At 36.9% G+C, this 21,440-nt stretch overlaps 1 protein-coding gene across 1 annotated transcript in view; it reads right to left on the reverse strand.

The window, feature by feature from the left end:
- The window catches only part of LOC145715028 (cullin-4B-like), an 88,389-nt gene that overhangs the window by 39,694 nt on the left and 27,255 nt on the right, over positions 1 to 21,440 (reverse strand). Inside the window, exons 4-6 of the mRNA XM_081794615.1 lie at positions 17,508 to 17,593; positions 16,822 to 16,929; positions 15,594 to 15,707 (exon numbers count right to left, since the gene is read on the reverse strand). Of these exons, the coding sequence (XP_081650741.1) occupies positions 15,594 to 15,707; positions 16,822 to 16,929; positions 17,508 to 17,593 (308 nt within the window). The remainder of the gene's footprint in view (positions 1 to 15,593; positions 15,708 to 16,821; positions 16,930 to 17,507; positions 17,594 to 21,440) is intronic.

Below are 21,440 nucleotides of genomic sequence, written 5' to 3' on the forward strand. Positions count from 1 at the left end.
CAGACAAACTAGACTTTAAATGAAAGGTTGTAACGAGAGATGAAGAAGGGCATTATATAATAATTATAGGGTCTATCCATCAGGAAGAGCTAACAATTATAAATGTCTATGCACCAAATTCTGGAGCCCCCAAACATGTAAAACAACGAATCACAAACATAAGCAACCTTATTGATAAGAATGCGGTAATGGCAGGGGGCTTTAATACTCCACTTACAACAATGGATAGATCATCTAGACACAGGATCAATAAAGAAAGAAGGGTCCTTGACAGATATAGTTAGAACTCTGCATTCCAAACCAACAGAATATACTTTCTTCTCGAGTGCACATGGAACATTCTCCAAGATAGAGCACATACTGGGTCACAAAACAGCCCTTCATAAGTATAAAAGAATTGAGATCATACCAAGCACACTTTCAGACCACAGGCTATGAAACTTGACATCAACCACAGGAAAAAGTCTGGAAAACCACCAAAAGCATGGAGGTTAAGGAACACCCTAGTAAAGAATGAATGGGTCAACCAGGCAATTAGAGAAGGAACTGAAAAATATATGGAAACAAATGAAAATGAAAATACAACAATCCAAGCGCTTTGGGACGCAGCAAAGGCAGTCCTGAGAGGAAAATACATTGCAATCCAGGCCTATGTCAAGAAACAAGAAAATCCCAAATACATAATCTAACAGCACACCTAAAGGAACTAGAAGCAGAACAGCAAAGTCACCCCAAACCCAGCAGGAGAAGAGAAATAATAAAGACCAGAGCAGAAATAAATAATATAGAATCTCAAAACACTGTAGAGCCGATCAAGGCAACCAAGAGTTGGTTTTTGAAAAAATAAAATTGATAAACCTCTAGCCAGGCTTCTCAAAAAGAAAAGGGAGATGACCCAAATAGATAAAATCATGCATGACAATGGAATTATTACAACCAATCCCTCAGAAATACAAGCAATTATCAGGGAATACTATGACAAATTATATGCCAACAAACTGAACAACCTGGAAGAAATGGACAAATTCCTAAGCACCCATACGCTTCCAAAACTCAAACAGGAAGAAACAGAAACAGACCAATAAACAGTGAAGAAATTGAATCAGTCATCAAAAATCTCCCAACACGTAAGAGTTCTGGACCAGATGGCTTCCCTGGGGAACTCTACCAGACATTTAAGGCAGAGAAAATACCTATCCTTCTCAAGCTTTTCCAAAAAATAGAAAGGGAAGGAAAACTTCCAGACTTATTCTAGGAAGCCAGCATTACTTTGTTTCCTAAACCAGACAGAGACCAAGCAAAAAAAGAGAACACTAGGCCAATATCCCTGATGACTATGGATACCAGCAATTCGAATTCAACAGCATTTAAAGGGATTATTCAACAAGATACCAGCAAATTGAATTCAACAGCATTTAAAAGGATTATTCACCATGATCAAGTGGGATTCATTCCTGGGCTGCAGGGCTGGTTCAACGTTCTCAAGTCAATCAATGTGATACATGGGAGGGGGAGGGGGAGCGGGAGAGGGAGAGGGGGAGAGGGAGAGAGGAAGAGGGAGAGAGGGAGAGGGAGAGGGGGGAGAGGGAGAGGGAGAAGGAGAGGGAGAGGGAGAGGGAGAGGGAGAGGGAGAGGGAGAGGGAGAGGGAGAGGGAGAGGGAGAGAGGGAGAAGGAGAGAGGGAGAGGGAGAGAGGGAGAGGGACAGGGAGAGGGAGAGGCAGAGGGAGAGGGGGAGAGGGAGAGGGAGAGGGAAAAAGGGAGAGGGAGAGGGAAAAAGGGAGAGGGAGAGGGAGAGGGAAAAAGGGAGAGGGAGAGGCAGAGGGAGAGGGAGAGGGAGAGGGAGAGGGAGAGGGAAAAAGGGAGAGGGAGAGGGAGAGGGAGAGAGGGAGAGGGAGAGACGGAGAGGGAAAAAGGGAGAGGGAGAGGGAAAAAGGGAGAGGGAGAGGGAAACAGGGAGAGGGAGAGGGAAAAAGGGAGAGGGAGAGGGAAAAAGGGAGAGGGAGAGGGAGAGGGGAAAAAGGGAGAGGGAGAGGGAAAAAGGGAGAGGGAAAAAGGGAGAGGGAAAAAGGGAGAGGGAGAGGGAGAGGGAAAAAGGGAGAGGGAGAGGGAAAAAGGGAGAGGGAGAGGGAAAAAGGGAGAGGGAGAGGGAGAGGGAAAAAGGGAGAGGGAGAGGGAGAGGGAGAGGGAAAGGGAAAGGGAAAAAGGGAAAGGGAAAAAAGGGAAAGGGAAAAAGGGAAAGGGAAAGGGAAAAAGGGAAAGGGAAAAAGGGAAAGGGAAAGGAAAGGGAAAGGGAAAAGGGAAAGGGAGAAAGGGAAAGGGAGAAAGGGAAAGGGAAAGGGAGAAAGGGAAAGGGAAAGGGAGAAAGGGAAAGGGAAAAGGAAAGGGAAAGGGAAAGGGAAGAAAAAAGAAAAGAAAAGAGGGGAGGGGAGAACCATATGATCCTGTCAATCGATGCAGAAAAAGCATTTGACAAAATTCAGCATCCTTTCTTAATACAAACCATCGGAAAAGTTGGGATAGAAGGAACATACTTAAACTTCATAAAAACCATTTATGAAAAGCCCTCAGCTAATATCATTCTCAGTGGGGAAACACTGAGAGCTCTCCCCCCTGGGAACAGGAACACAGATGTTCACTCTCACCGCTGTTGTTCAACATAGTGTTGGAAGCTGTAGCATCAGCAATCCGACAACAAAAGGAAATCAAAGGCATCAAAATTGGCAAAGATGAAGTCAAGCTTTCACTTTTTGCAGATGGCATGATATTCTACATGGAAAACCCGAGAGACTCCATCAAAAGTCTATTATAACTGATACATGAATTCAGCAAAGCTGCAGGATACATAATTAACGTGCAGAAATCAGTTGCATTCTAATACACTAGTAATGAAGCAACAGAACGACAAATAAAGAAACTGATCCCATTCACAATTGCACGAAGAAGCATAAAATACCTAGGAATAAACCTAACCAAAGATGTAAAAGATCTGTATGCTGAAAACTACAGAAAGCTTATGAAGGAAATTGAAGAAGATACAAAGAAATGGAAAAACATTCCGTGCTCATGGATTGGAATAATAAATACTGTCAAAATGTCAATACTACCCAAAGCAATCTACACATTCAATGCAATCCCAATCAAAATTGCCCCAGCATTCTTCTCAAAGCTAGAACAAAGGATCCTAAAAATGTATGGAACCACAGATGACCCCAAATAGCCAAAGTAATACTGAATAAGAAGACCAAAGTGGGAGGCATCACAATCCCAGACTTTAGCCTCTGCTACAAGGCTATAATCATCAAGACAGTATGGTAGTGGCACAAAAGCAGACACATGGACTAATGGAATAGGATGTAGATTTCAGAATTGGACTCACAAAAGTATGGCCAACTAATCTTTGACGAAGCAGGAAAGAAGATCCAATGGAAAAAAAGACAGTCTCTTTAACAAATGCTGCTGGGAGAACTGGACAGCAACACGCAGGAGAATGAAACTAGACCTGTTTCTTACTCCACTCACCAAAATAAACTCAAAATGGATAAAGGACCTGAATGTGAGACAGGAAACCATCAAAATCCTGGAGAAGAAAGCAGGAAAAAAAAAAAAAAAAACAACCTCTCTGACCTCAGCCCCAGCAATTTCTTACTTGACACACCCCCAAAGGCAAGGGAATTAAAAGCAAAAATGAACTACTGGGACCTCATGAAGATAAAAAGCTTCTGCACAGCAAAGGAAACAATCAACAAAACTAAAAGGCAACCAACGGAATGGGAAAAGATTATTGGCAAATGATATATCGGACAAAGGGTCAGTATCCAAAATCTATAAAGAACTCCCCAAACTCCACACCCAAAAAGCAAATAATACAGCGAAGAAATGGGAAGAAAACATCAGTAAGACACCTCTCTAAAGAAGACATCCAGATGGCCAACAGGCACATGAAAAGATGCTCAACGTTGCTCCTCATCAAGGAAATACAAATCAAAACTACACTGAGATACCACCTCATGCCAGTCAGATTGGCCAAAATGAACACATCAGGATACTATAGATGCTGGAGAGGATGTGGAAAAACGGGAACCCCCTTGCGCTGTTGGCTACAAACTGGTGGCAGCCACTCTGGAAAACAGTGTGGAGGTTCCTCACAAAATGAAAAAATAGATCTACCCCATGACCCAGCAATAGCACTGCTAGGAATTTACCCAAGGGATACAGGAGTGCTGATGCATAGGGGCAATTGTACCCCAATGTTTATAGTAGCACTTACAACAATAGTCAAATTATGGAAAGAGCCTAAACGTCCATCAACTTATGAATGGATAAAGAAGATGTGGTTTATATACACAATGGAATACTACATGGCAATGAGAAAGAATGAAATACGGCCTTTTGTAGCAACATGGATGGAACTGAAGAGTGTCATGGTAAGTGAAATAAGCCATACGGAGAAAGACAGATACCATATGTTTCCACTCTTATGTGGATCCTGAGAAACTTACAGAAGACCATGGGGGAGGGAAGGAAAAAAAAAGTAGAGAGAGAGGGAGCCAAACCATAAGAGACTCTTAACAACTGCGAACAAACTGATGGTTGATGGGGGACGGGAGGGAGGGAAGGGTAGGTGATGGGTATTGAGGAGTACACCTGTTGGGATGAACACCGGGTGTTGTATGGAAACCAATCTGACAATACATTTCATACTTAAAAAAAATAGAGAACCCATAAATCAACCTACAAATGTTATGGCCAACTGATCTTTGGAACAGCAGGAGAGAATATCCGAAGTAAAAAGACAGTGCCTTAAGCAAATGGTGACTGGAAAACTGGACAGTGACATGTAGAACAATGAGCCTACACCATGTTCTCATACCACACACAAAAATGAATTCAAACTGGATGAAACACCTAAATGTAAGACAGGAGACCCTCAAAATCCTAGAGGAGAAAATAGGAAACAACCCCTTTTTGTTTGGCTGCAGAAACTTCTTACTGGTCATCGCCAGAGGCAAGGGAAATAAAAGCAAAAATGAACTACTGGGACCTCATCAAGATAAAAGCCTTCTGCGCAGCAAAGTAAACAATCAACAAAATTAAAAGGCAACTAATGGCAGGGTGAACACCTGGGTGGCTCAGATGGTTAAGCATCCTCCTCCTGGTTTCAGCACAGGTCATGATCTTGCAATTGGTTTGTGAGATCAAGCCCCAAATTGGGCTCTGTGCTGACAGCATGGAGCCGGCTTGGGACCCTCTCCTCTCTTTCTCTGCCCCTTCTCTGCTCTTTCTCTCTCCGCCCTCTCTCAAGATACATAAATAATCAGTTTTAAAAGAGGCAACCAACAGAATTGGGGGATAGGTGCAGATGACGTATCAGATAAAGAGACAGTATCCAAAATCCATAAAGAAATTATCAAACTCAACACCCAAAAAACACATAATCCAATAAAGAAATGGACAAAAGACATGAATGGACACTTTTTTAAAGAAAACACCCAGATGGATAACACACACATGAAAAAACATTCCACAATATGCATCATCAGGGAAATACAAATCAAAACCACACTGAGATACCATCTCACCTATCAGAATGGCTAAAATGAACAACTCAGGAAACAACAGATGTAGGTGAGGATGCAGAGAAAGGGGAACCTTTTTGCACTGATGGTGGGAATACAAACTGATGTAGCCACTGTGTAAAACAGTATGGAGGTTCCTCAAATAAATAAAAATAGAATTACCCTACAACCCAGCAACTTCACTACTGGGTATTTATCCAAAGGATACAAAAATGCTGATCTCAAGGAGCATGTGAGCCACAATGTTTATGACAAGTGCTATCAACAATAGCCAAATTATGGAAGGAGCCCAAATGTCCATCAAGTGACATTAACATTAAAACAGACGTTGTATATATGTATACATATGTATACACACACACACACGCGCGCGCACACACACACACAATGGAACACTCCTTTGTGATGCAGAAAAAAGAATGAAGTCTTGCCATTTGCCACAACTGGGATGCAACTGGTGTGTATTATGTTAAGCTAAATAAGTCAGTCAGAGAAAGATAAATACTGTATGATTTCACTTACATGTGAAACAAAACAAGGAAACATAGAGAAGGAAAAAGAAAAATAAGATAAAAACACGGAGGAAAACCGTAAGAGACTCTCAGATACAGAGAACAAAACTGAGGGTTGCTGCAGGGGTGTTGTTTGGGGGAATTATCTAAGTGGGTGATGGGAAATGAGGAGCACACTTGTTGGGATGGGCATTTACATTAATATTAATTGATGGATCACTAAATTCTACTCCTGAAATCATTATTACATTATAGGTTAACCTACTTAGATTTAAATAAAATTTAAAAATTAAAAAAAAATAATTAAAAAAATTTTAATTAAAAAAAGAAAAAATACTCTATGATCTCGTAATGTTTTCCATGGTACACACCATTCTCAGAGCACGGTCCGTGTCCTACTAATTTCCCAACACTGAGCCTTTTTGCCCATATATGCTAACAGCTGAAGTTTTCAGTACACCTAGCTGAGCTGCCTGGTGAGGGTCTCCCCATGCCAAAACAAACCAGTGGAGTCTGTAAGAGGAAACTGCTTAGTCTAATGTGTAGGTAGTAATTCAAGGAATCAAGAATTGTGACTAATACAGTGAACATTACACCATGAAAAGCTACTAAACAAAGCTCCAATAACTGATGTGAAAGAAATGAACTCTAAGACAAAGAATTCAGAATAATCCTGAACTATTAGAGAAGTTCACTGAACTACAAAAACATCCTGAAAGACAACAAAAGAAAATTAAGAAAACAATACATGAAACACGTATGTTCAACAAAAATACAGAAACCATTAAAGAGAAAAAACAAATTCTCCAGTGGCATAACACAATGACTGATTGAATTATTCAGATTAGAGCTTCAACAGCCATCTCATCACACAGAATAGAGAATCAATGATCTAGGATTATAGGAATCCCAGAAAGAGAGGAGAGAGACACTGGGACAGAAAGTATATTTAAGGAATACGAGCTGAAAACTTCCTACACTGTGCAAGAGATATGTACATCCAGACCCAAAGAATCCCAAATAGGTTGAACCTTTTCAGGACTATAGTAAGATTCATTGTAGTTACATTATCAAATTTCAAAAATAAAGAGAGTTTTGAAACCAACAAGAGAAAAATAACTCATAATATCTAAATGAGCCCAAAAAAGAATACGAGAATTCTCACCAAGATTTTGAAAGCCAGGAGAGAGTGGCATGATATACACAAAGTAGTGAAATAAACTTTCAACCAAAATGCTATTAGTAGCAAAGTTATTCCTTTTAATAAGGAGGACATAAAGATCTTCCTGAACAAAAGCAGAAGTGGTTCATCACCACTGGATCTACGTTATATGAAATTCTAAATGGTGTTCTTCAATCCCAAATAAAACATGCCAATTAATATCATGAAAACATAAGAATTTACGATATGTCCTGGTAATTGAAAATACTTTACCAAAGAAAATCCTCTAATATTGTAATGACAGTGCTTAATTCAGCATTCTAAAATAAAGTTCACAAACATGAATATTAAAAATAATCAAGATGTATTAATTTGTTATTGAATACACATGTAAATTGTAACTATTAATAATCCAAATGTGAGGGGAGAGAGCTAAAAGTATAAAATTACTATCAATATGTTATCAATATGTTATCAGTTTAATACACAATGGTAAACACCACATGGTGACCACCAAGGAAAAACATGTAGCAGATAGATAAGGCATTAGGATAAGGAATGAAAGCACCACTAAAAGAATTTGTCAAACACAAAGGGCATGCAAGAAGGAAAGATCTGTAAAACATTTGGAAATCAATGAAATGGCAATACTAAGTCCTTATCAATCACTAATTACTTTACACTTACTTAAAAAACTAAGTCTCCAAACAAGCGATAATTATAATCAATATATAAACAATATAATCAATATAATGTATAATCAATAATAACAGAGAGGCGAAAAAATAAGATCCAATGATATGCTGGATACCAAAATACATTTTAGCTTTCACAGCATATACAGAATGAGAGATAAAAGACATAAAAAGATATTTCAAGCAAATGGTGACCAAAAGAAAGCAGGGTAGCTCTATTTATTTTAGACAAAATACACGTTAGGCCAAAAATGGACAGAGAGACAAAATGTTATACAACGATGGGCCAATCAATCAAGAATGTAACAGTTTAAAATATATATGCAGTCAACATTGGAGCATCTAAGTCTATTAAGCAAACAGTGACAGAACTAAAAGGAGAAATAAGTACAACACAGTAATAGTTAAGAACTTTCTTTTCATACACTGTTTTCAAAACAGAGAGTTCATCCAGACAGAAAATCAATTAGGAGACAGATTTGAAAAACAAAACAAAACAAACGAAACTACTGAGTTAAGCATACAAAGAATCTTTTCTAGGACAGATCATGCATGCCATAAAAATAATTCTAAAACTGCAAAAAGACACAAATTACACCAAGTCTCTTTTCTGACCACAATGGTATCAAATTAGAAATCAGTGGCAAAAGAAAAATTCACAAATACATGGGAATTGAATGACACAACCCTGACTAACTAATGGATTAAAAACTAAAAAGGAGAGAGACATTTTTAAATTACTCGAGACAAATGATAGTGGAAACAAATGTAACAAAACTAAAAGGGCTGTACCTAAAACAGAAGTTAGAGGGAACTTAATGGCAATAAATATCTACATTAAGTAGTATCTCAAGTTAACCTAATATTACACTGGAAGAAAGCAGAAAAACCAAAACTAAGACCAAGTTAGCAGGATATAATGGATATCAGAGCAGAAATACGTGAAAGAGAATGAAAAAAAAAATTAAGTAACATTAGCAAAACAAAAAGTTGGTCCTTTGAAAAAATAAAACTGACAAACCTCTTATACACTAACAAAGAAAGAGAGAGAACACAAAATTATAGAGAAGACATTGCAACAGATACCACAGAAATACAAAGAATCACAGAGACATCTACGAACAATCATACACCAAGACATTGGACGACCTGTAAGAATTAACTGAATTTCTAGAAATATACAGCTTACCACCAAAGAAACATAAAGCAACAAAAACTTGAACAGACCGAACTAGTGGTAAGGACATTGAATAGCTAACCAAAAACCTATCTACCAAGAAAATCCAAAACCTAACGACTTCACAAGAGGAAAACTATCCAAAGAATTAGTGCCAATTATTCTCAAACTTCTCAAACTCAAACTCTCATCTTCTCAAAAGAACTGAAGGTGAGGAAACATTACCAAACTCATTTCACTAGGCCAACGTTCTTACCTTTATAATAACAAGAAAGTTACAGGCCAATAGCCCTTGAATATGTGTGCAAAATTTCTCAGCTAAATACCAGGTAACTGAATTTTTAACAGCTTCTTAAAAAGATTTCCCATGATAAAATGGGATTCATCCCTGGATTGCAAAGAGGAGTCAACATATGGAAATCGATCAGTGTCACACATCACATTAACAGAATCAAAGATGCAAATCACATGATCACCTCTAACAGTTGGGAAAAAAAAAAGCACTTGAAAATAGTTAACATCCATTCCTGATAGAACTTTTAACAAAGTGGGCTGAGGGGGAACATACCTCAACATAATAAAAGCCACAAAGGAGAAGCCCATAGTCAACATTTAACTCTACAGTTAGATGTCAGACTATAAACTTTAACTGGTTTCAACGGCCAGCTTATTTATTATATCTTGATTCCCTCCAGTTTCCCCCACCAATTTTCTTTTCTTCCTGCTTCAAATTCAGATATTTCCATTCCTCCAACTTTAAGCCCTCTATGTTAAACAATTTTTTATGTTTTATAATTTTTGAGAGACAGCAAGTGCATGCGCAAGAGGGGGAGGGGCACAGACAGAGACAGAGAATCTGAAGCAGGCTCCAGGCTCTGTCTGAGCTGTCACCACAGAGCCCAACGTGGGGTTTGAACTCACAAACTGTGAGATCAGGACCTGAGCCAAAGTCAGGCGTTTAACCAACTGAGCCGCCCAGAAGCCCCAAAGGCCTTTACTTTTTGTTACCCCAGTCTTCTCCATTCCCTTTTATCCCCCATTCTCCAGTTATGTCTTTCTCTCTAATGTTTTTCCATGCTCTTCAGACTTTGGTCCAAAACAGGAATAGATCCAGCTTTTGTGGCATGTGAATCTTACACAATTTAGAAACCACTCTCAAAGAAAATGATGAAATTTCAAAGTTATACAGCTAAGTAAATATATATTGAAACAGGTAAATTATATTTATGGCTGAAAAAATAACATATGGTGATTATGTATCAGGATCATGATTGTAGCTGATTATAACTATAATTTGCATTTACTGCTAAATACTTTTTTATATTGTTTTTCTTTTCCATATATCAATACATCATCAAGCTTTCAAGAAAGGTACTATTTCCTTTCAAATGTATTCAAACAAACCAGAATGTAGAAACAATTTTTAACACCTACATTCATATTATTATATATTAATAATATCATGTATTATTCAGGTTATACTGAATGCAGATTTCCATAGATATGGATATACTAATTATGAGTTCCATCAAAAACTGCACTAGTTCCCTTTCCTCCCAACCCTTGCTTATCTTGGGATGAAACTTTGAAGAAGGTAATGTGACGACTTATATATGCAACAACCTCTGCCCTACACCAAGACAGGGAGAGAAGCAAATACTTTCCAATGAAAATTATTACTCCTAGATAACAGTCTCCAGGAGAACAGTAAGAGTCAGAAATCTTAAAATTCTGGAACATCTCCATAATCACAGTCTAAATCCTTGCTTCTGAAATATAAAAGGTAACTAATTCCACACAGGTAATACTCTAGGTATACAGACATCATTTAAGTCTTAAGACAGACTTATTCTTTGATCTAGTCTAAGCAAAATGTGTTTAAAAAGCTCTAACCATGCAGAAGGTTATTTACATTTTATCTACAGTGCCATAACTGAGTTTATTCAATCTTTTAGAAGGCAATCTTTCCAACACCCTCTGAACACACCGGCTCCCTATGGATTCCCTTTGTGTTTCCACAGATGGATGTCCATTCCCGTATTATGACATCTGTCTTATAATCGGTCATTTTGATGCAGTACATTTCCTAAAGTTCCCAGAGACAGAATAGATGGAAATTATATTTTTATGACTTTGTGTGCCTGATATAGGACAATTTCATGTATATATCCGAATAATTATTTTCTTAAGCACATAAATTGCACCTGGACATCATTTTCCTTAGAGAACTGAAGACAATGTAATCATATTCAAGTTCCTGCTACTGAGCAATCAGATGCCTTGTAGCCTCCAGTCATACATTCTATGAGTTTTAGTTTCTCACTCTCTCAAGGCTTTACAAATTTTTCTGTGTCTCTTATCTAAGATTTCATGACAATATACTTTGATGGGGTCTAGTTTATCTTTTTTTAAATTAAAATACCAGAGTAAATCTTTTGCAATGTATAAATCATATTCAATTCTCAACATTTTTATTCAACTGTTTCTTTGATTAATCTTTATTTCAAATACTTCATTTTCTCTATTCTTCTTTTCTCCTATCAAATATGGCTTCCTATTGAGAGCTTCTAATTTCTCATTGTTTTAAAAGAAAAAAAAAAGCTCAATCATAACTTGATTTAATCTTAGGAACCCAAATCAAAATGTTAGAGAAAGGCATCCTCAGAAATTTTTGGAAAAAAAAAAAAAGGTACTTGGAGTCAACAGTGATATGGTGCAATGAATATTTCTATAGGAAATTTCTAGAAAAAATGAATATTATTTACTATATTCCAAGGGGCATCATTTATATCATGGTAATGAAAAATAGGCTCTAGAACTACTTTCCCTATTGCTCTTAGAATTTCGCTGTTTACTACTCATACATATTCTTTCAGATGAACTTAAAAAAAATGTTAAGGTTTTATTGATACCAATATAGTTCACAAATTTGGTTAAGATTACATGAACTTCCAAAGTAATTAAGAAGAGCTGATTCTTTTACATCATTAGAATATTGTGTCAAATGCTCTACAATGATGAACGGTATTTTCCTAGTAAAGAGTCAAATGTGTGTAATTTTCTATATAAGACAAAAACAAACACGGAACAAAACCATCATTTACATTTTTTTACTGGGAAAATGTAACTCTTCTGAAAAAAATAATGTATTCACAAAATTATAAAGTAAAAATACATGTGGAATTCAAGTGGAACACTGAGGAATTTTAGGGACTTGAAACTAGTCTACATAATACATGTCATAATACCTTGTCCAAACCCATAAAATGCCAACCTTGAACACTAAAATAATCTATGGGATTTCAGAAATAATTATGCATCAATGGAATACTAACAACTGTAATAAATGTACTGCTCTGGTTGGAGTTGTTCATAATGAGGGACCCTGTACCTTCTGTTCAATTTTGCTATGATTCTAACCCTGTTCAATTAAAGAGAATGTATGTGCTGTCTACGCTAGAATCTTTTTTAATAGGGGGTGAGGTGCACCTGGGTAGCTTAGTCAATTAGGAATCCGACTATTGATTTTGGGTCAGGTCATGATCACAAGGTTGGTTAGGAGATGAATCTCCACATAAGCCTCTTTGCTGGGCATGGAGCCTGCTTAAGATTCTTTCCCTCCTTCTCTGTCTGCCCTTCTCCTTCTTGCTCTTTCTCTTTCTCTTTCTCTGTCTCTGTCTTTGTCTCTCTCTCTCTCTCTCTCTCTCTCTCTCTCTCCCTCCCTCCCTCCCTCCCTCCCTCTCTGTCCTCTCTCTAAAAAAGAATCTTTCTTATGAAACGAGGAGCTGTTTTGAAAATATGCTTTCTCAGGATGGCCCGGGTAGCTCAGTTAGGCATCGGGTTTATGCTGAAGTCATCACCGTGGCACATCAGTGTGAGCCCAGCACTGGGCTCTCTGCTGTCACCACAGAACCCACTTTCGATCCTCTTCCCCCCTCTCCCTCTCCCTCACCCTCTCCCTCTGCCCCTCCCCTGCTTGTTCTCTCCTCCATCTCTCTCAAAATAAGTCAACTTAAAAACAGATAGAAAATATGCACTCTCAAAAATCAAAGCCAAAACATACGTGCCTAATCACAAGAAAACTGTTTCTGTGTGGTATTATCAGCATTTAACTACTCAGGAAAATATAGTCTTTCATGATTCCCTTTTCAATTGTATTACAAACAATGCTTACTGTTCTCTAATTGGGGATTTTTGCCCCTGAAGATCATTTGAAATATTAAGAAGAATTATAACAGAGAACAATTAAAAACGGTATCTTCATAGTTTAATTAGCATAGATGCTCATGATGAATCCATTAGAGGGATAAAAAGAAGTAGCAGTGTGACATGTACACTAGTAATCTCAGTAAATAATCAGTAAAATGAGACAAAACTAAGTGTTACATGTTTGCATCATCACATAAAACAACATGGTTGTATATAAACTTGTTTATTCATTTCAGGATTCTGAAGTGAAAGGACTGAGATTATTTTTTTTTTAATTTTTAACTACAGCTCTGTACTATTTCACTTGTTCTACTGGCATATACTGAGTTTTCCACGTGTGTTAAGGGCCAAAAGTAATAAAGAATTCACACATATACATGAAAAATTAGTTATGATTAGTTATTATCTTGCTTCAATTCCTCCAGTAACATTAAATACTCAGGTGTAGCCTGAGGATTTAAATCATTTCGGCCCAACTTTACCTTGGGGGAATCAAGTGAATCTCATGTTATTGTAGAGAACCATAAGCATCTAATTGTCATTACATAAACATAAACATGTGTTTCTTTCCCTCTGCTTGTATCAAACTTTAGTTATTACCTTTCAGCAAGGCCACCCCCAAACCGGCAGAGGCAGGATTAAAAACAAAACCTCTTTTCTCATCCATTAATACTTTGATCACGGAGGCGCCATACTGAAGTTCGACACTAAGGAACAGGTTCAGTCTCTTCTTTGAATGCTGACTAAAACATGTTGGACATACTTATGTATAGATTGTCAGTGCCTGGGCCATCTATGAAAAAACTAAGTCACACAGTAAAGTGCATATGAGGATGTATAACTTCTTGTGGCTGCTGTAACAACTTACCACACACATCGTGGTTTAAAAAGACACAAATAATGTATTTTCTCCAAGCCTGAAGGCCAGAAATTCACATCAGCATCCTTGGGTAAGAATCAAGGTGTAGCAGGACTTTAGTCTCTTCAGAGGGTTCAGAATATCTTCTAGCCTCAGGTTCTATCTTTACATCACCCTTCTCTTTCTGTTTCTTTTCTCTGTCTCTCTGTCTCTGGGGTGGGGGGGGGGCAAAGGGGCGGGCACCCTGTATGTGGATTTCTGTGTATAAGCTTGCCAAGCCTCTCTCTCATAAGGAAAGTTGATATGGATTTTAGGGCCCATCATATAGTCCAGGATGAGTTCCTCAGCTCAAGGTCTTTCACCACATCTGCAAAAACCTTCTTCAAAATATAGAAACGTTAGTTCCAAAGCATAGTAAGTTTACGGACTTATCTTTGGGGCCCAATTTTCAACCTACAACACAGGGTAAGAGTCAAAGCCGCTGGATACGAGGAGACATCCAGCCAATTCCTGTGTCATTATTTCAGAAGTTCCAACAATGGATGCCACTAGACACAAAGGGAGTTCATCGCCTATTATATCCCAACAGCTCCTTACACACTAGACATCAAGAAATGATCTCTGGGATATCAGTCTACATTTTTCTTCTGTGCTTCATTTATGCCATCGCATCAGAATGTTACTGTGTTTCTCTATTCCACACAATCCAGGAGCTTTTGTACTGGTCTTTTTTCTTTTTCAATCTTGAGAAATAGTTTTAATAAAACAGTTCACTCAACTATGTCATAACAACATCACACCATTGCCTCAAACTCAGTGCATGCGTCCATTAGCTATGTGAGTCCCGGGTGGTTAACATCCCAGGGCTCTAATGATGACTGATTGGGATTCTGAGACATCAGAGATCAAACAATGTGCACTGGTATCACAGAGATAAAAATGGCAAGTACTATGTTTTAAAAATTCACTTATACACAAATGATTGATCTGTCAGCATACTCATAATGCATAAACACACCATTATTCAACAAATGAGCTTTCTCCATAAAGTACGTATTAAAAATATATTTTATCAGGGACCATGGGTGGTTCGGTTGGTTAAGTGTCATCTGACTCCTGATCCCACTGTTTTTAGGACAGAGACCCACATCTAGCTCTGCATTGAAAACAAAGAGCCTGCTTGGGATTCCCTCTCCTCCTCTTATCCTCTGCCCCTCTTCCCATTCGTGCTCTCTGTCTGTCTCTCTGTCTCTGTCTCTGTCTCTGTCTCTCTCTCTCTCTCTGTGTGTCTCTCTCTCTCTCTCAAAATAAATAAAATTTAAAGTAAATATTCTTTATCAAGGTAAAATTGTTATTACTTAGAAGTCTAAGTAAAATGCTATCTTAAAGATCATTTGCTTGCCTTTTTAAATTCAGCTCTAAGAACACAACGTCCAAGAGTTGACTGCCACTGAAGTTTCCGGCCACTGTGTCTGCTTAAGTAGAAATTCTTGAAATTTTTCTGAAGTCTTTCCATCTGGAGGAAAGAAATAAAGAAAAATTGATATACTGTATACCAATTAAAGTCCTACTTGCAGCCCTAGAATATTATATTTAAAAACATATGTCATGACCATGCATGGTTTCCCCAAGGGTATGTAACACATTTCTGTGGAGAAAAGACTGGGTGGGGGCCAAAAAGACTTCTGAAACAAGGAAACAACCTCTGTTGATTCTTCTAGTTCAACTGTAGTGCATTCAGTAACTTACAGGAAATCCACCAATATGGCAATACAATTATACAAATTAAATAAATCCATGGAGAAAGAAAGTAAAGATAATAGCAACTGAGGTGCCACCAGGTCCCGGTAAGAGGAACAACCAACAGGATGGGTAATTGATTTATGGAGAAGAGAAAGCTAAAACCAAAGCTGTATGGTAAGAAAGCTAAAAACCGGTAGCAGTTGGAGAGGGGTTTCCATGATTACTAAGTGGAGCAATCAATAGATACTGAGTGATTTGTTGATGACTTTTTCTATCATATGTTTATGTGGTACATGAGTAAATATTTTTACTGATACACAGTAAGAGAAATAGAAGTCAATACCAGTAAATGCAAAGCATAAAAGCAAAAGGAAGCCAGGCTGGTCGATTCAAAATCTACAACTGACTACATGAAAAAGACAGACTATTTAAACTATGAACTACTGAATTATTTAACACTGAACTATTTTACCTGTGTGCCCCCCTAAAAACTGTATGACTACATTTCAAAACAGAGAACATTAAGGAGACATTTATATGAACGTAAAGTATGGCCTAAAGACTTATTAAAGAGTAAAGGCTGGGGTGCCTGGGTGTCTGGGTGTCTGAGTCAGTGAAGTGTTGACTTTGGCCAGGGTCCTGATCTCATGGTTCGTGAGGTCGAGCCAAGCATTGGGCTCTGTGAGGACAGCTCAGAGCCTGGAGCCTGCTTCAGATTCTGTGTCTCTCTTTCTGCCCCTCCCCTACTCATGCTCTGTCTGTGTCTCTGTCTCTGTCTCAAAAATAATAAACATTAAAAACTTTTACAAAAAAATTAAAAAAGATTAAAAGGTACTTGAAAATTAATCTACTATATAATATAATAATGTAAACAGTGAATTTCTTACATCTGGGGGTAACTGGATCTCCTTAGGGATATAGGTTGGCCAAAAACTCATCGTCAGAATATTCACAGTTAAATCAATGTTTCCTGGTATATTTTGGTTCTTCGTATACTGCAAAAACGTAGTGATGTAATGAATGTAAGAATTTTAAAACTCTTACATAGCTATAACTCTATATTAGAAATGCATTACTAAAATTAATCTGAGTAATAAATTACTCATTGAAAATACAACCTGCATTTAAATGAAACAGACATTTTCATTTTAATAAAATGCTTGAAAAGAACCAAGAACGTGCAGTCTGGTTGCCTCAATTAATTAAACATAGAATTAAGCTTCCACTGTATTTTCTAAAAAATCCATCTTACCTCAAATGATCTGAAGAAAATTATGAAAAAGATACACACAGAGTCAAAAATACTGAAACTAAAATGTACATAGCAAAGCAATGGAAAGCCAAGTAAGAGTAAAAAAAAAATAAAAATGGTTACTCAAAATATGTTGTAATCAGTTCTTTAAATATGCGGTGGGAAGGTTATAAAAGTATGAACTTTCTTTCAAAAAACACAAAAAGTGGAGTCTTATTTAAACTTCCTTTAATATGTCTCTAATGTAAGTATAAATCTTAAGGGAACCAAACCATTCAAGAACTTTATACTACATTAAAAAATCTCTTAGGCTAGGAATACCTGTTTTAACTGAATCATGATATCTTTGGAAAGCTCCATATCTTTAAACATTCCTTGAAGTTTATTAGTGAAAGCAGTTCCACATTCTGTAAAATATTTAAAACAACCAATTATAGGTGGCATTGGAGAACACCACCAAGCAGGGAACTACAAGAGTCCTTTTCCCTGAAATAAACACTGATAAATCTTGGGAAAGTGTCAAGAATATGCCTCATCAAAGTTCTAAGAGATAGCCAAAGGTTCTTATCAACCAAGTGAATATTTAACCAGAATATAGTACATATGGTATTTTACCTCAGTCAAATTCTACCCATTTTCCTGTTCAAAAAAAATCCTGTACATGACTGTTTGTGCTTCTACTGTGAGTTCCTGGTTCCCAACGAATCATGTTTGGACTGGATTTAGGTAACCTAGAGTAACTGACTCAACTCTTATCTGTGTGAGCATCCATACAAAGAAAGCTTGCCAAAAACATTCACAGACAAATAAGTACACTTTTCCTCTCTGAAACACAAATAACCATTGGGGAAAAAATTATACATGCCGACAGACTAGGAGGTAAAGCCAGAAAGTGGAATATTCAGGAATAATAAATATGAAAAGCACAGGCAAGTTAAGGAAATCTAGTAGGCTCACTTGTATGGCCTAGTAAGGCCACTCATAAGCCCAAGTCAGAAGGCACGTTAAGAAAAAATTGTGTCAAATTATTACCTCTTTAAATTCATTATTTTACCTCTTTAAATTCAGGCTCAGTGAAAGCAGAACAGAAAAGCTACTAAGAAAACATTATCATAACTGAGAGTAAAAAAAAAAAATTACCTAACACAGAACCAATTTTAAAAGACCAATATAAGCTTTTCTTTTTCCTTCTTTTTTCTTTTCCCTTATCCTATCTGTGTCTGTCTGTGTGTGTTTTTTTCTCTTTTCAAGGGTTTCAGAAAATCTGTCCGTTACCAGTACCTACTGAGATAATTCAAAGGAGCCTTCATTACCACACACCAGAGAAAATATACTCTGAAAAAATGGTAGGAAAATCACAAAACAAGTGGACAACTTCAGCTCACAAGAGGCAACAACAAAGGCTGGACAGGGAGAATATCTTCTTTCTAGAGTTACCATTTATTAGTAAAACATAAAATAACTAGCACTGGTCTAAACTACAGTAATAGATACTTCAGAGATATCCCAAAAAAGGAATACTATTTTTATTTAGATGGAAAATTGCCATTTTTAACAAAAGCTGTAAGACATACAGAAAGTACGGAAATATGGCAATTTATAAGAAAAAGAAATTAACAGAAACTCTTTGGGAGGGAGTGTAGACATTAGACTTACAAAAATGACTATAAATCCACTATCTTATACATAATCATGAAAACCAATCAAATAAAAGCATCCAATGTGACAGTCACAAAGAAAAACAATGAAGAAAAATAAGCAGAAACTATAATACCTCCGGACATGGGTTAAGTGTGCCAATGTATAATTAGCGAAGCTCAGAGATAAAATAGTGACAAATGGGAAGAAATAATACTTGCTATATTAAATGGCAGACAATAACCTACACATGCAAGAAGCTGAATTAACTCCAAATAGGTTAAATTCAAGCAGTTCTACACTGCACCACATTATAATAAAAATGTCTAAAGACAATTTTCAAAACACCTAGATAAACATGATTTGTTCATAAAAGAACACTCAATAATATGACTGATATCTCCAAAAAACAGGGACAGTGGGACAATATAACTAATAAAAGGGAAAAACCTCAAATACAAAATCTATATTCCTAAAAAGTAATTCAAAAATGAAAGAGACAGTAAGACCAAAAATGGTGAGGGGCTGGATTCAGTTAGCTCTGTCCTACAAGAAATGATAAAGGAAGACCTTTCAAGCTTAACAGATGGTATATCAAAGGTCTAAGAAGAAATAAGGAACGCTGATAAAGGAGGCTACATAGGTAAATATAAACCCAGCAGTATTATATTTTTGGCTTGGAACTCCTCTATTTCCTACATGATTCATTGAAGAAAGCAATATTTATCATAATATACATTACAAGTATATCCACAACTGTACATAATGTACTATATATAGCATAAACACATGCATAACATACACACAGAGTTACATTTATTACACATACACATATTTCACATACATTACATATACATTTCTATATTATTATATATTACATGGTACATTATATATGCTTTTTGCAATAATTTTCATACTATATATTTATTAAATTTACATAGAGTCTTATAAATATACCATGAAATATATAAATATATCATAAAAGTACATATTACAAATACTACATTTATATTTATATATTATGTATATACATACATATTCTATATACGATATTGGCCACGCAATATATGAAGGTAACTTTTGTAATAACATAAATACAGGACTAAAATACAGGACTAAAATTTTGGGGTAATATCAGATCTCAGTTCCTGTTAATTTGAACTACTGCACTTTGTAAGTTTAAGATACTAATTTCTTATAAAGTTTATTTATTTATTTTAAGACAGGGACCATGCAAGAGAGGGGACAGACAGAAAGAAAGGGAGAGACAGAATCTCTGGCAGGCTCTACAGACAGCCACACAGGACTCAATGTGTGAACTGTTGAGAGTGCATGACTTTAGGCGCAAAAAAGACTTGTACACTTAACTGACCGAGCCACCCAGGTGCCCCTAAGATACTCATTTCTATTTCCAAAGGAACACTTAGGAAAATAAAAGATGTAGATAAAACGTTGTGTGAGAAAGAATTCAAAGCACAAAATGAATTCAGTTAAACACAAAATGAAACAATAAGGGAGAAACTGTGAAACAGAAGACACAAAATGCACAGAAAGTAAACATCAAATTGGCAAGATTCCTTAACAAGCAATAATTAAATTTCTCTGTGTGGTCAATTTTATTTATTTTTTTCTTTTCTCCCGCCCCTGTCACTTCTCTCTTTGTATGGGATAAGGCCTACGCCATCAACACTGCCCATTTAGTTTAGCTAGTGTTATTTCGTTGTAGCTAGTGTTTATAGTTTTTTGATTTTGTTTATGTTTTGTTTTCATGCTTTTGCTTTGTTTCTTTTTTGTTTTTCTTTGTTTGTTATTGCTTTATGTTTCTTTTTGTTTGTTTTCCTTTCCAGGGCTACTTCAAGGAACAAATCAAAGAAAACCTGGTGGAAGGTCCAAAACATCACTATGAGAAGGGAGACAAAGCAACTAAAGTCACCACAACAGACAGCAAGTAACACTCTCCAAAAAACATGTCATGTAGGGCCAGGCTCTCGACACGGTATAATCCTTCTATAATATCGTAGCGCTCACAAGTGCAGAGCACGTAACAAGTTTTTCAACCACATAAGAGACAGAAAACTAGCCGAATGATGAAACCGAAGAATTCTCCTCAAAAGAAATTCCAAGAAGAAGTGATAGCTAAACACTTTATCAAAACAGATAGAAACAATGTAACTGAACAAGAATTTACAGTAACAATTGTAAGGTTAATCGCCGGGCTTCAAAAACGCACAGAAGACATTAGACATCCACTGCTGCAGAGATGAAGGCACTAAAAAATGGACATAATGAATTAAAAATGCTGTAAATAAGGTGCAAAATAATCTAGAGGTAGTGACTAAGAGACAAAGGGAGAATAAGTGAAATGGAAGAGAAAATTATGGAAAAAGATGAAACTGAGAAATACAGAGATAAAAAAAATTCTCAACCACCAGGGAAGAATTAAGAGAACTAAGTGATTCAATGAAACATAATGATATCCGCATCACAGGAGTTCCAGAAGAAGAGAGAGAGAAAGGGGCCGAAGAAGGTGTGCTTGCACAAATCATTACTGAGAAACTCCCCAATACAGGGAAGGAGACACACACTGGAATGCAGGAGGCGCAGAAAACTCCCCTC

The sequence above is a fragment of the Panthera onca genome, chromosome Y (genome assembly GCF_046562875.1).
Source record: "Panthera onca isolate mPanOnc1 chromosome Y, mPanOnc1 haplotype 2, whole genome shotgun sequence".
NCBI classification, from domain to species: domain Eukaryota; kingdom Metazoa; phylum Chordata; class Mammalia; order Carnivora; family Felidae; genus Panthera; species Panthera onca.